We start from the raw sequence: 13254 nt of genomic DNA, 5'->3' as shown, positions 1-13254 counted from the left end.
TTTTCCCTCTGATATCGAGAAACAAAATGTGAAGCTTGCTTTGCAAGTATTTAATGACACCCTGCCCCCGGCCCTCCGAGTCATTTCAGAGAAACATACTTTGAACCACATTGAAGGGACCGCCAGTTTCATAGAAATAATTGTGAAGTGGTGGAAGATTGTAAACGTCAAAACTCCGTTCAAAGGCACTAGACTAAGGGATCCGTTTCAAGGGCCAGTGTTTTCTATGGACGATGCAAAGATAGTTTTTCTTTCCAACCTGCTCAACTGGTTGGACGAATGGAAAGAAAAAACAGAACATTACAACTCCGGTAAGCTTACCAAAGAAACTCACGGAGCCCTTCATCAGACTACCTACGGCCTCATCGAACTTTCCAGGTACTGCCTTGATGAGCTCAAACTCTCTTATGTACTGCTCGGGAAAATACAGACGACGGATGGCCTGGAGGACCGCTTTGGGAAGTACAGGCAGCTTGCAGGCGCTCAATATCATGTGTCCATTCGGCAAGTGTACGAATGCGAAAACAAGCTCCGCCTTCAGAACACTTTGCCTCTGGTGGCCACAAGATCTAGAGACTGCACCGACGAGGACCAGCAGTGGGATGGACTTCTTAAGGAAAATGAAAGATCGCGGCCTAACTGCAATGTGGTAGTCTCTGAACAGACACTGACCAAAATCAAAGACCTCATTCCAGTATTGGTGTACGTCGCAGGATATGCCGTTTACGCCACGCTAAAAAAGCTCAAGTGTGAGAGTTGCCGGGCCGCCTTGACTGTGGACAAGGAATTAACAGTCGGCGTGGAGGAAAAGCACTATCAACTTATTAGAGAGATGGATCGAGGCGGTCTGGTACATCCAGCGATGTTTGTGGTTAATGCTGTTGCCCACAACTACGCAGTAGTTGAGCAGCTGTCAAAGAACAGCGACTTCCTCAGTATGCCATGCCAGCGCAAAGTGGTCACAGACCTGACGGTGGAGCTCCTCACGAGCGAAGACAGCCAAGATTTCGACACCTGTGACAGCGGACACACTAGTGAACTGGTACTGAAGCACGTGCTATGGTGCAGCACCAATATCCTGCTAAAAAATTTTTGCTGCAGGTTAAATGACAAGATTGCTGATGCCAGTACCAAATCTAAGGAGAGAAAACTGAAGACACTAAGTAACAAGTAGGTGGGCGGGCCCCATAATGAAATAAAATTTCGTACTTGGATTACTCAAACTGTGTTTTGTGTTATAAATTATCGCTGCTTAAACAGCCGCAAAAACCAACTCCAAAAACAAACGCGTCTGATCAGGCACATCAACCTTAAAACGCCCAAAGAGACCTCAACAAAGCCTTCGCAGTCATTGGCTCGTAGCGGTGTTAATCGTAGTAGCTATCACGAAAGGCAATAATGTGTTCAGATGTCTTGCGCAGATATGGGTGCAAATTAGTGTGCGCTTTCACATCTTACATAATCGGACTTACGAGACCCGCTCAGGTCATCCTTCCCGCTCGCATACCAGCGACGCGTTGCGCACCCGCCTCCACCTCGTGACGTCACGGAGGGAGCACTACGGCCTTCAAAGTCTAGGGGGTGTTGGAAGAAAGCATCCTCCGTGGCCGAGTGCGGATCACCCACAGGTCTGTTGTGGGGAGAGGGAGGGGCAGCATTCGCGCCTCGCGGCTTTCTTCAAAGGGTTAGGCTCGCGGAGGGCGCGGGTTAGCGAAGGCATCCCTTCTCTGACAGGGCCGGTGCCACACGGCGTGGCGCGGTACGGACGATGCCCGGTGGCTGCGCGCCCATTTGCTAGCCTCATCTGGGAAGGTTTAGCGGCATCTTACCTGCCCCGAGGGGTCCCTGTTGCGGGAGGGCGTTCGTCGCCGCGTTTCCAAGCTGTGTATGGCACCGAGGCCGGGGCTTTTAGGGAGAGAGCGAAAACATATGTAGTGACGAGGCTCCTCCTGCTCGCGGCTTAAGAATAATTCAACACTTTGCTTTTTTTTCTTTTCGCGTGGGGAGAGAGCGCGGGGGCGCGCGATGCTCTGCCGCCATCGCGACTCAGAGATTTTGGTCTCGACCGGAGCCAGGCACGCAGACCGTGCCCTCGAGTAGCCGTGGAGTGGGTCCACGGGGCGGCTGGTGGGACATGATGCTGTCATGTATATACTCCTTGTAAATAGTCGCCTGTGTACATAAAACCTATATCAGTGCTCGACAAGAGTCCCTGTCTTTCCTGCAAGTCTCATCCTACTGGCTCAGTACTTCGTTGGAAGAGAGAAGAACGGAGGGACAACCTCTCCGTACAAAGAAGAAGAGAAAAGAACCACCCTTTACTCCATCCCTTACGACACCACGCCTGCCACTCCTCTTCGTAATTCAAGCGTCCTAAGAATTATAAGAATTAGCCGTTCCGGCCACCAGTTCAAGCAGCGAGAAAAATTTCAGCGCTGCCGGAATCGTAATGCAGGAGCGACGACTCCAGGATTTTCAAACACACTACACCTTCAGACGCCACTGGATGGGGGGATTGACAAAAAACTACAAAAACCCTCCCCCAATCCTTAAGCAAACGCATATATCGCTTCGTAAGGGGGCCCCACCGGGGTGGAGGAGGATTCCTGTTTTTGCAGCTCGACAAGCTTTCCTACCAACCGATTCGGCTAAACGAAGTTACATTAGCTCGGGGCCCGTCTCCTCGTTTCGGTTTTCTCGCTTCATACGTTTCACTCGAAGTTCCATTGACTGTGGTTCCCATTTCCATATAATAAGCAGGTTAGAATAAATGGGCCCCCTTCTCCTGTTGTCGGAGGTGAGGCCCTGGGCTGCAGCCCCCTAAGCCCCCCCCCCCCCCCCTTAATCCAGCGCTGGACAAGCAGACGACTCCTGCCGCGTACTCCGCCGCTGGGCTAGCAGACGGCGGAAAGAATGCGTGAGGCGGGGTCACTTTAGGGCAGTTCAGTTTCCCAAGTTGGGTTGCCGGCGGCCCGCAGAGCTACTGCCCGTTTCCGCCGCTTTCACTGCTGTAGGAATGAGCCTGAATGAGGATAAATAAACATGACGCCATTTTAGGGCTCCATCTCTGTGGGTAGTAAAAAATTTACTCCCTTTTCACTCCAAAATAACTCCCTTATATAAGGGAGTAAATAAAAAACACCATACATATGGAGTAAAAAAACTCCTTTTGGGTGTGCGTTAGAGGACAAGCCATTTACTCCCTTCTGGGTGTTTTTTGCTCACAGTGTGGAGTAAATGCTGGTAAATCCTCATTTTTACTCCATTATTCCCTCATGGGAGTAAAATGGAGAACAGTCCACCTTTCTACTACCCACTCATGGAGTAAATGTTTTCACAAATGGAGCAAAAAGGGTGGCCGCCACCATTCTTACTCCCTTTTGGGTATATTTTTGTTTACAGTGTACGGAGAGGGAAATGGCAGGTGTGAAGTTAGGATCCAGGAAGAGAGCAGAGTGGATCGGGAACAAACGCGAGTTAACGATATCCCAGCTGAACTTAAAAAAAGAAAACGCAACGGCTAAGCTAGTGCTTAACCTGAACAACTCAGCAAAAAGATGCCCCCACGGCGGTATTCTCGCCGCACTTCGGCTTTGCGAATGCGCTGTACATTCTTTAGCAGACAGTTAGCCAGCGGCGGCTGCTTGAATAGGAGAAAGCTAGTCCGGACGCTTTGCTCTCCCGAACATATGCCACGTTCCCAAGTTCAGTTTGACCGTGAAGCCGCCAGGCTTACGCGTTCTGACCATACCTCGGCACTATGAGAGGTACGTAGCTCAATCACACTCATACTCATGGCACTCACACGTACATTCACTCACTCACATTCACATCTTGTCCACTCGCACTCACAACCATCCACTGGCACTCATGACCACTGGCATTTTCACAACCACTCACTCACACTCACAACTACTCAATCGCACTCACAACCATTCACTCATGCTCATGTCCACTCACTCACATTCCCATTCACTCACTGTTTCCTTGTTTGCTGACAAGTTCTGCCTCACACATGGCTGGAGTTTGCCATTGCTCACCAGTTTTCTCACGCTGGCGCGCGCGCCTAATCTCTGATGCTGAATGCAGCTGATTCGACGGTACTATGTCTGCCATGGCCAACGTAACGTGTAGCAGTTTTACGCCCCGCGCGAAATCCGCTCTGAGCCGCAATGATGACGCTGCAGCCATTGGAGAGTCAGGAGCACTCGTGAGGCTGCCGAGGGGCCGATCACGTGATCATCCCGTGCGCCCGCCTCGCGCTCCCTTTGTCGTCTTCAGAGCACGCTCACCCGTGGCGTTATTTTATTGCGAAAGCAATACTACGCTAGGTTTTGAGCCTTCAGCGTGGCGCGGCAGTAGTTACGGTTGACCTTTCGTGGAGTGACGTCATACCACCCGCGAAAAAAAAGGCCCCCAGCTCGATCCATCGGTGGAGGGCGGCGGTAGTCACGGCGGTAAGCCTCGCGCTCCTCTTCCCAGTGGCGCTACAGTCGAGGTGACGTCATACCAGCTGCATAAAAAAGGGCCCCCAGCTCGATCCGTCGGCGGAGGGCGGCGGGGCGTGTTCAGCTTAGTACATGTGTTAAGCGGTAACCGCATGAGGCGATATTCCTTCGCGATGCGTCGCGCGATGACGACGCCGTCGCCCACCGCTGTCGCAAACCGCACGAAGCGACTCGGCGTCGGAGCGGCGCGTTTTCACTGTTGCTCGACTGCTGCCACTTCAGCGTTCAGTCATTTTGCGTTAATTAACGCGTAGAACAACGTTCCTAAGGCTCCACACAAGATGAAACACAATAAAAACATTGACAAAAATATATGTGGGCAATTATTTTATTTTTGTCCAGTACGCAAAGTCACGTGACAGAAAGGCGCACGCATTTTTTCCTTCCTCCATGAGCGCGCGCTCTTTCAGTCTGCTGCCGGCCTCCCCAACGTCTTTGTCCGCCATGGTACGCGGACGGAAACTCGCAATGCCTGTTTTTCTACTATCCCCTCACCCCTTTCCGCTCACTTCTACACACTGCCTGCTATCCTTTATTTCCGCTGCCCCAGCTCAGGTGCTTCCAGCGGCGATAGCAGATGCCGGGGTAGAAAAATTCTTTTACCTTCCATATTCAGTGCAAAATAAAAAAAACCACTACGCAACAACCTGCCATGGTGAGGGCATGGCCGGTCTCAAGATAAGGGCTGCGGGCTGTTACTTCCTCCCCCCCCTGAGCTACGTCACGCGAAAGAGGCCCACATAGAAGTTCCGTGCAGCACGTCTCGAAGCTACGAGCAGCGCACTCGTGTTGAAAATGAGGCCTGGAAGGTACACAAATGAGGCCTGGACCGAGAAGTCAGAGTGGGGGACGAAGGAGACGACAATGCGATCCGTTCTGGTAACACGTGACACTTCCTTCACTGCCTGGGGGAAAGTCATGGCATGTCGCGACATGCTTCCGAACGCACATTTTTTTCTAGACGTTGACTGTGCCTAACCTCGTGCTGCGCGTGCGGTTGTGTCCGAGACGATCTTCTAGTGCCATCGCTGGATTACGGAATGTGGATTACGCTTCTGCCAGGATATGCCTAACAAGTACTGCGTACCCAATTGCCGGACTAACTATAAATCGGGTCCCAAAAACCACGTTTTCAATTTTCCCCGGCATGAAGAAGAACAGAACGCCTGGATTAGGGCAATACAACGAGAGAACTTAGTTGCATCACCGCACTCCAGGGTAAGATATTCGAAACTTCCTTATAAAATAGTTACTTTTGCAAACTACGATAAGCTTATGCTCATGCATAGTAAAAAAAGTGTATTTAAACTAGCAGCTGGTTAGCACTGTGGGTAGCGAATGCAGACTTTCAAGAAAACTGTTTCCAAGCTACAACTGCTATTTAAACAAAAATTTAACTTCCTTCTATAGGTTTGCGAGCTTCACTTTATTGAGGCTGACATCGTGCGAGAGGCCTCCCACATTGACGAGGTTACAGGGCGCACCACCACTTCACCCCTTTCGCATCTGCGCCTTCGCCCAGGCGCAATCCCTTCAAAGTTTCCGGGTTGCCCGTCTTACACTTCTAAGCCAAGCACCTCAAGGGATGACCCAGACTCGAAGCGCATGCGTCTTGAGGCTGCTGCTTTGAGGAAATCGCTTGAAGAGTCAGCTGAAGTGTTCTGCGAAGAGCAAGAAGCAGATAGGATTCTAAATCTAAAAGACTGGACGGAATATATAGGAAGCAAAAAGTCTGCTTTCTGGCATGCTATTGAAGGGAGTGAACGCCATATTTTAGTGCACATCACTGGAGACAAAGCTCCATGCATCAAATATTCAGTTGCAGTAATAGCCGACCTTAGCGTGACAGTTTACTTCGTAAAAATGCCAATAACAAAACTAGGCACCAATTTCTCCATACCAACAGTAGCAAACAGCAAGAAAGCAATGGTGGAGCTACTTGAGGTCATTGAAAAAAGCAATGGCGACCTCAGTCAAAGTCCTGAATCTGCTAACGACGACATCTGCAAGCAGATTCTTCTCCTGCTGGAAAAGTTATCTTTTTCGCCCACAGATGAGAGCACCAACATCATACAATTTCTTAGCGAGCAATTGAAGCTACTCTCAATGAAAAAAGTTCGGAGACGCTACTAAGCCGACTTCATGATATTTTGCTGCCTACTTTTCACTGTATCGCCTCACGCATACCAATATATCCGCGGATCTGGAATCATGACTCTGCCGCACCCAGTGACCATTCGATCAATATGCTCACCGTATGGCATGAATCCTCAAGTCGAACATCAGAGTGAATCGTTCCTCCGCTACATGGCCGGAAGAATCACCGACTTGAAGGTTCGCCAACGTTTTGTGACACTGATGGTGGACGAAATTCACACCAAGCCTTATTTCGATTATAAAGGAGGCAATATTACAGGTGCTGCTCTGAACAGCTCGGGTGCGGAGCCTCTTGTGCCGATTTAAGGAAGCCGCTCACATCGTCCCTGTCCAAAAAGCTGAATCAGAGTATCTGCACCAGTTGCTGCGGAAAGTAATATGTGGCCTGGAAGAAATTGGCTACAGGGTAGTGTGTGTTGTAAGTGACAACAATGCCATCAACACAAAGGCTATGTCTCACTTCTCGTCACCTCCTTCTAAACAAATTGTTTATTCGCATCCATCGGACCCTGCAAGGCCTCTTTTTTTGTAATAGACCCGGTACACATACTAAAGTGTATACGCAATAATTGGCTTAACCAGAAAAACGACCAACATTGTTTCTACTTTCCCGAGTTCGAAAAAGACCACACTGGAGGACAGCGAATGCTGTCTGCGTCATTTGCTACCATCAGGAATCTATACAACTTGGAGTGCGAGAGGCTGTTAAGCTATGGCTACAGACTGTCAAGAAAAGCTCTCAATCCATCGAACATCGAACGACAAAATGTAAAGTTGGCTTTGCAAATTTTCAATGAATACCTTCCTCAGGCCCTGCGAGCTCTTGGCATGAAGTTCAACCTCTTATTTTTCGAAGGGACTGCCACTTTCATTGAGTTGGTGGTGAAATGGTGGAAGATTGTGAACGTGAGGACGCCTTGGAAGGGAAAAAGGCTTAGAGACAAGTTGCAAGAACCGGTGATTATTCGTAAAATGACATCAAGATTAATTTCCTTCACAATCTCGTGGCCTGGTTGGAGGAGTGGAAAGGCAAAAGTTTGGACAGCGGTACGCTAACAAGAGAGACCCATGCCACTATCGACCACACAACATATGCTTTTGTGGAGTTTACGAAGTACTGCTTCGAAGAGCTCAAGCTATCATATGTCCTTCTAGGAAAGATCCAAACCGACAGTCTGGAGGAGCGCTTCGGAAAGTACAGGATGCTAGCTGGATCCCAGTATCATGTGTCGATGAGGCAAGTGTATGAATGTGAAAAGAAGCTACGGCTACAAAGCACTTTGCCAGCCATCAGTAAGGAGGAGCGATGGGATGAGCTTCACTTGCGACCAGACTATCCACGACCTAGCCTAAATGTAGTGGTGACCGAAGATGCACTGTCGGAACTAAAAGACATCGTCCCAGTGCTGGTCTATGTGGCAGGCTATGCAGTGTATGCAACACTTAAAAAGCTCAAGTGTACAAAATGCAGGGATGCGCTCACGGAAAAAAGGACGACATCAATATCCGACACGGATGGACGATACGAGCTTGTGAAGCAACTTGACAGGGGCGGGCTTGTTTACCCAGCAACATTTGCCGTCAACGCTGTCGCACAACTACGTAGTTGTTAAGCAACTATCAACAAACAAGGACTTTTTCATTTAGCCACGGACCTCACGCTTGAACTGCTCGCCGGTGACGGTTCCTCAGAGTTTGACACCTGCGAGGATGGCCACAAGTGCGAAGTTGTTCTAAAACACCTCTTGTGGTGTAGCACGAACATTTTCCTCAAGAACTACTGCTGCAAGATGAACGACAAAATATTGGTTGCCAACGCCAAGGCGAAAAAGAGAAAAGCTGAGACTCTGCGGAATAAGGCAGCGGTTCCGTTGTAAATAGCAACATGAGTGTTTTATATGTCAACTTCTAAACCCACTTGTTATGTTGTAAATACTTAAACTGTGGCATTGTATGTACCTGTATCGAAAGCGATCGTATTCATGTAAAATATGACCCTAGAACAAATACATGTATCTCCAATAAAAATACACATACGCAGTTGTGAAAGCTATTCGAGAGTTTTTGATTCTTCATTATCGCTATGCTTCATAAAACCAGGTGAAAAAAAGGAAAAGTTTTAAAATATTGGCAAATTTATTTCAAGTAATGCATGAAGAAAAACATCTACTGAGAAAGTCGAGAAGGCGCAATGCGATAGAGGTGCTGACATCAGTGCTTAAACAATCTTTGCACAGATGGTTTGCGGCTAGTGCCTCAAAATAAATTCCGCGTAAATTGTCTGCTATTCATTCCAGTATTTTAACTAAAGAAAAAAATGTGGACTGATAAATGTAAGCTTATTGCTGCTAGTTGATTCCGGTCGCGATTCCTTAAGCTCCGCCGTAAGCGGCGGCGACTGTGGGCCTCTTTTCGTGACGTCACGGGAGGAGCACCGGCCGTGGTGAGGGCTACGTCGGCTGCGTCTCCGGTGAAAAAAAAAAAAAAAAAACGACTTTCGCGCGCAAAACGGCTCGGAAGTTGCGCACCCGCAAGACCTACCGTCATCGGCTAGTCTCGCGCGGCACTTCCGGGCGATGGGCGATATTTTCTGCAAACCCAGAAACCGGGCGACGCAATGAGCGAAAGTGAGCGACAGTGGTTCGGCGGCCCTCATTTCATAGCGCGGCGTGTCTCCGCGAATTATCGCCTCATGCGGTTAGCGCTTTAATATGCGAATATGTAACAAAATCTCTTTGTAGTTTATCTCTCCCCATTCTTTCTAACTGTCCCTTCACTTCTTTCATTTCATTACTACAGCCCGCCTGGTATCCTTTGATTTCCGCTGTCCCAGCTCAGGTGCCGCACGGTCGCAGTCTACAGGTGTTTCGAATGTCATGACACCCTGCGCGCGCATATACATACTAGCTCACTTACAAGGAAAGGTCCCAATTAAGTGAAAAATTACCCAAAGAATGAGTTCTTGGGAAGCCTACACTTTTTATTGGTCTGGTTTTGAGAATAGATGTAAGCATTACAGATGACAGCCATGTTCAGAGGAAGCGGTCAGGTACATCAAAATGATCCGCTTTCTCCTTTGTTACACAATTCAGTGACCCCTTATGTTAAATCCCCATTGTTCCTTACTTCCCTTAAACTATCTGTGCTTCTCACTAGATGCTACGTTTTTGCGGGACATTCAATCTAAGAAGTAAGGCCTTTGTGTGAGGATATTAATGGGCCTTACGAATAGGCTCAAGGGCGCCCGCAGAACTTTTTCCATGGGGGTGCACCCGATGGCCGGGTATAGGGGAGGCGGTAGGTTAGCACCAAAACGGAACTATTTGTAGTATAAATTGCGCACATGAAACAAAAGTTAGGGCTAGGCTTGGAGAACAAACAGAATTTATTAATGAACAAAGAATTGAACTCAATAAGCAAAGTCCGATAACTTAATATCACCTAAGCGTGCTAATCAAGCTGTGTAGTTGTTTTCTACTAGTGCATAAATAACCGCAATTCCAGGAGGGGGGCAGTCGCCCCACTTGCCCCCCCCCCCCCTTCCGGACGCCCATGTCAAGGGCCGTTGGCATACTCCTCTAAGCACTAATAAGAATGAGGAAGTTCAGACGGGGAATAAAAACGAAGTCTCAGAAATGCAGTGAAAGTATGAGTAGTTTATTTCAACCCGACCTTTCAGACGCTTGCCTGCCGTGGAACCGCTCCTTCAGTTGAAATTCTTCTCGTGCAGAGGACGATGACTCCCATCTCAAAGGCTGTGGATCTCACCCATGAAAAAAATGCGGTTGTTTTTTCGATCCCTGATGTAGTAGATGAACGGGCGATCCACGGTGAACGGGGTGATATCCGGTGGAGGTCCATCCGCCGAACTGGGGGTCACTGCGGGCTCGACGGTTCCTTCTTCATCGACCTCAAAAGACGCTTTTTGGAAGGCGGCCGAGATGTAGGTCGGCGTGGTCGCGCTGATTCCGCTGAAGTCGGCCCACTCTCCGAAGACGACGTTGAGTCCCAGGGCTCGCATGGTGGGCACCAGGTCGTAGCTGACACTCACGTTGAATTTGGGCAGGCTGAGCGCTACCAGACAGGGGTAGAGACTCCTGCCGAGGTCTTCGAGAACCGCAAGCGACAGGTCGTCCCTGAGCTCTGCGAGCTCCACCGCGGAGTCCGGAAGCAGCACCACCATGGCGAACCTGTGTCCCGAGCACGGGATCTCCACGGCGGCCGCGCCGAGCACGTCGAGACGAGTGTAGGGGAAGTGGCTGGTGAGTTGCATCATCGGCTTACTGACCTCGGTGGTACCCAGGTTGAAAAAGGACTTGTTCCCTGAGTCCCACGGGTCGAACATGGTCAGCCAGGTAGCCTTGAAGTGGACGGTGTTGAACAGGTAGAGAATCATGCCCAGCGGCTCATCTTCGGGCAGGATGCTGTCGATGTTTTCTCGCTCGAAAGCGTTGACCTCCGCGGGGTCGACTCCGAAGCTGGCGAAGTCCACGGACATGAGCTCTGCGTCAAACACATCGTGCAGCTGCTGCCTGTATCTTTCGTCGATTTCGAAGCTGTCCTGCACCAGGACTATGTTGTCCACTTCCAGCGTCACGTTCGAGTACGTGCGCTCGAGGAGGAGCCTGTACGCCTGGAGGACCCAGGGCTTGTCCGTGAGGCCGACCTCGGTGTGACCCAGCACCGATGACAGCTGGTCTTCCGAGCTTTCCGCGGCGCCGGCGTAGGCCATGGCGAAAACGGCGGCGATGTAAGTCGGCGAGAAGAACACGTTGGAAGAAGGATTCTCCATCGCCAAGCGCTTGAGGAGGTTCACAGCGAAGTGGTTGTGAGCTTTCACGAGCGGCGCACCGTCAAACCTCATGGTGGATGTTTTCCGAGGTCTGGAGGTCGCATGTAAGGCGCCTCTTTTTATACCGACTGGCAGTGGTGTTTTTTTTTTTTTTGCTTTTTCCCCCTTCCTCTGCGGTGGCCAATGGGAGTTTCGATTTTTACCCCGGCCAGGCACAGCGAATGGCGCCTGAAGAATTTTCTCTCTCTTGAAAAAACGCTGTTCTGATTGGCTTAGCTTTGAAGCACGTGAGTCAAGCCACGCCCATGATTCATCATAGCAGGAACAGCAAGAAGGGCGCGGTACCCTCCAGTCCGGACAATGGATCGCCCCTTCCCGACTGGGACGCGCACAAAGCCGCGGAAAGACCCAGCTGTGCCTTCTTTCCAGAAATTCCAGTGTGGGAAAGAATGCTCTGCTGCCTACTCTCGAAAGACCCTGCCATAGATTATTTGGTGACCTCACCAAGGGCACAAAGGAACTGTCTTTGAGGCAGATGGACAGATGTCAGCAGATGTTACTCTGGGTAGGCATATTAGTCAGCGTTCCTTTCCTGCCAGGCTTGACGAACGTTGGCTTGACTATCTGGCGGATATTTCTGGGAACGGCGAAGTGGTCACCTCTAAGAAGTCTCGTCTACCGAGAACCGGATTCATGCTTTCGCTTTGTGCGATAGATAGGTGCAATACACAGATGTAGAACTAAGGTCCCTAGATCGGCTTTAGTAGATGGGCTGCGGTGTCTTGCACCTGACACTTGGACTACCTCGTCTCTTGCTGGTCTCCAGTGATGACTTGACCCAGTTCGGCGGCGAGGTGCTATGTACATTGATTTACGAACCCCCAGGCCTTTACAGGCATTGCACGAAAATGTAACTACAGAGAGGAGTAATTGTTTCTATTTATAGAAAGAAAAACGAACAAGGGTCGAAGGGGGTAGGCTCAGCCTTCCAGCCAACGTTTCGGCAAACGGATGGTCGAAACGTCGGCTGGCGGACATATTTTTTGTCGACAAAAGTGCCATCTTATCGGTTTCTCTTTGTTGTGGATCCCTGTTTATAAAATGCTAGGCGAAGAAATACGTGGTTGTGCGTAAAAAAAAAATATTACTAATACAATTCGCGGTATACACTCCTCACCCGGTTTACTGAGGCAACTTTGGAATTTTTTTCAGATTGCGCCTGCACCAGGTGCATCGAATTATTTTGGGAATTTCAGGCCATATTGAACAAGATATTGAACAAGAAATTTTTGCACAGTCCACAAATAGTTTTCACGTGACGTCTCACTTAAAGGGACTATGAAACAAATTAATTGAGATTACGTAAAGATAGGCAATCCATCACTCGTCACCCCAGCGAAAGAATTTTCGAGCTAGCATGAATAACAACGAAGTTATAGACGATTAAAAATCACGCTCCTCCTCTCCCCCCTCAACTCATACGCGCGGAGCACCAAGAAAAAATAAAGAAAACAGCTCCGGGACTGGGCTCCGCCCATGAATACGTCATTCGCTGACGTTCGGTTTACGGCTTCCGGTTGTCGCACTCCCGAGGAGCAGCGTGCGTCGGCAGCGTTTCTCCGGTCTCGGCGCTTTCTTTGCTCCCGAACTCCCGGCAGAAAGAGGCGGCAGAGGTAAATTGGAAACATATGCGTGCCCTGGCCCGCGCTGGCCCGAGAGGGTCGCGCGGCGCCTCGAGCAGACGATTTTCACAGCTACCGGAAGTGTGCCCGTGACGTTGTAGCTGCCGCGGCTCGA

At 49.7% G+C, this 13254-nt stretch overlaps 3 protein-coding genes across 3 annotated transcripts in view; 2 read left to right on the top strand and 1 right to left on the bottom strand.

Moving 5' to 3' along the window:
- Nucleotides 1–13254, top strand: part of LOC149366670 (flap endonuclease GEN homolog 1-like) — a 517650-nt gene that overhangs the window by 396166 nt on the left and 108230 nt on the right. The gene's annotated exons all lie outside the window — the stretch shown is intronic.
- LOC149366671 (flap endonuclease GEN homolog 1-like) overlaps nt 1–13254 on the top strand; it is a 170030-nt gene that overhangs the window by 66965 nt on the left and 89811 nt on the right. The window lies entirely within an intron of this gene.
- On the bottom strand, nt 10414–11529 carry LOC149366675 (iripin-8-like). Its single transcript, XM_089564699.1, has one exon. It carries the CDS (start codon nt 11527–11529, stop codon nt 10414–10416), a length of 1116 nt encoding a protein of 371 aa, XP_089420825.1.

This window comes from Amblyomma mixtum, chromosome 1, assembly GCF_055824585.1.
Source record: "Amblyomma mixtum isolate Tamu chromosome 1, ASM5582458v1, whole genome shotgun sequence".
NCBI classification, from domain to species: Eukaryota; Metazoa; Arthropoda; class Arachnida; order Ixodida; family Ixodidae; genus Amblyomma; species Amblyomma mixtum.
This window is presented reverse-complemented; position numbering and strand designations above follow the sequence as displayed.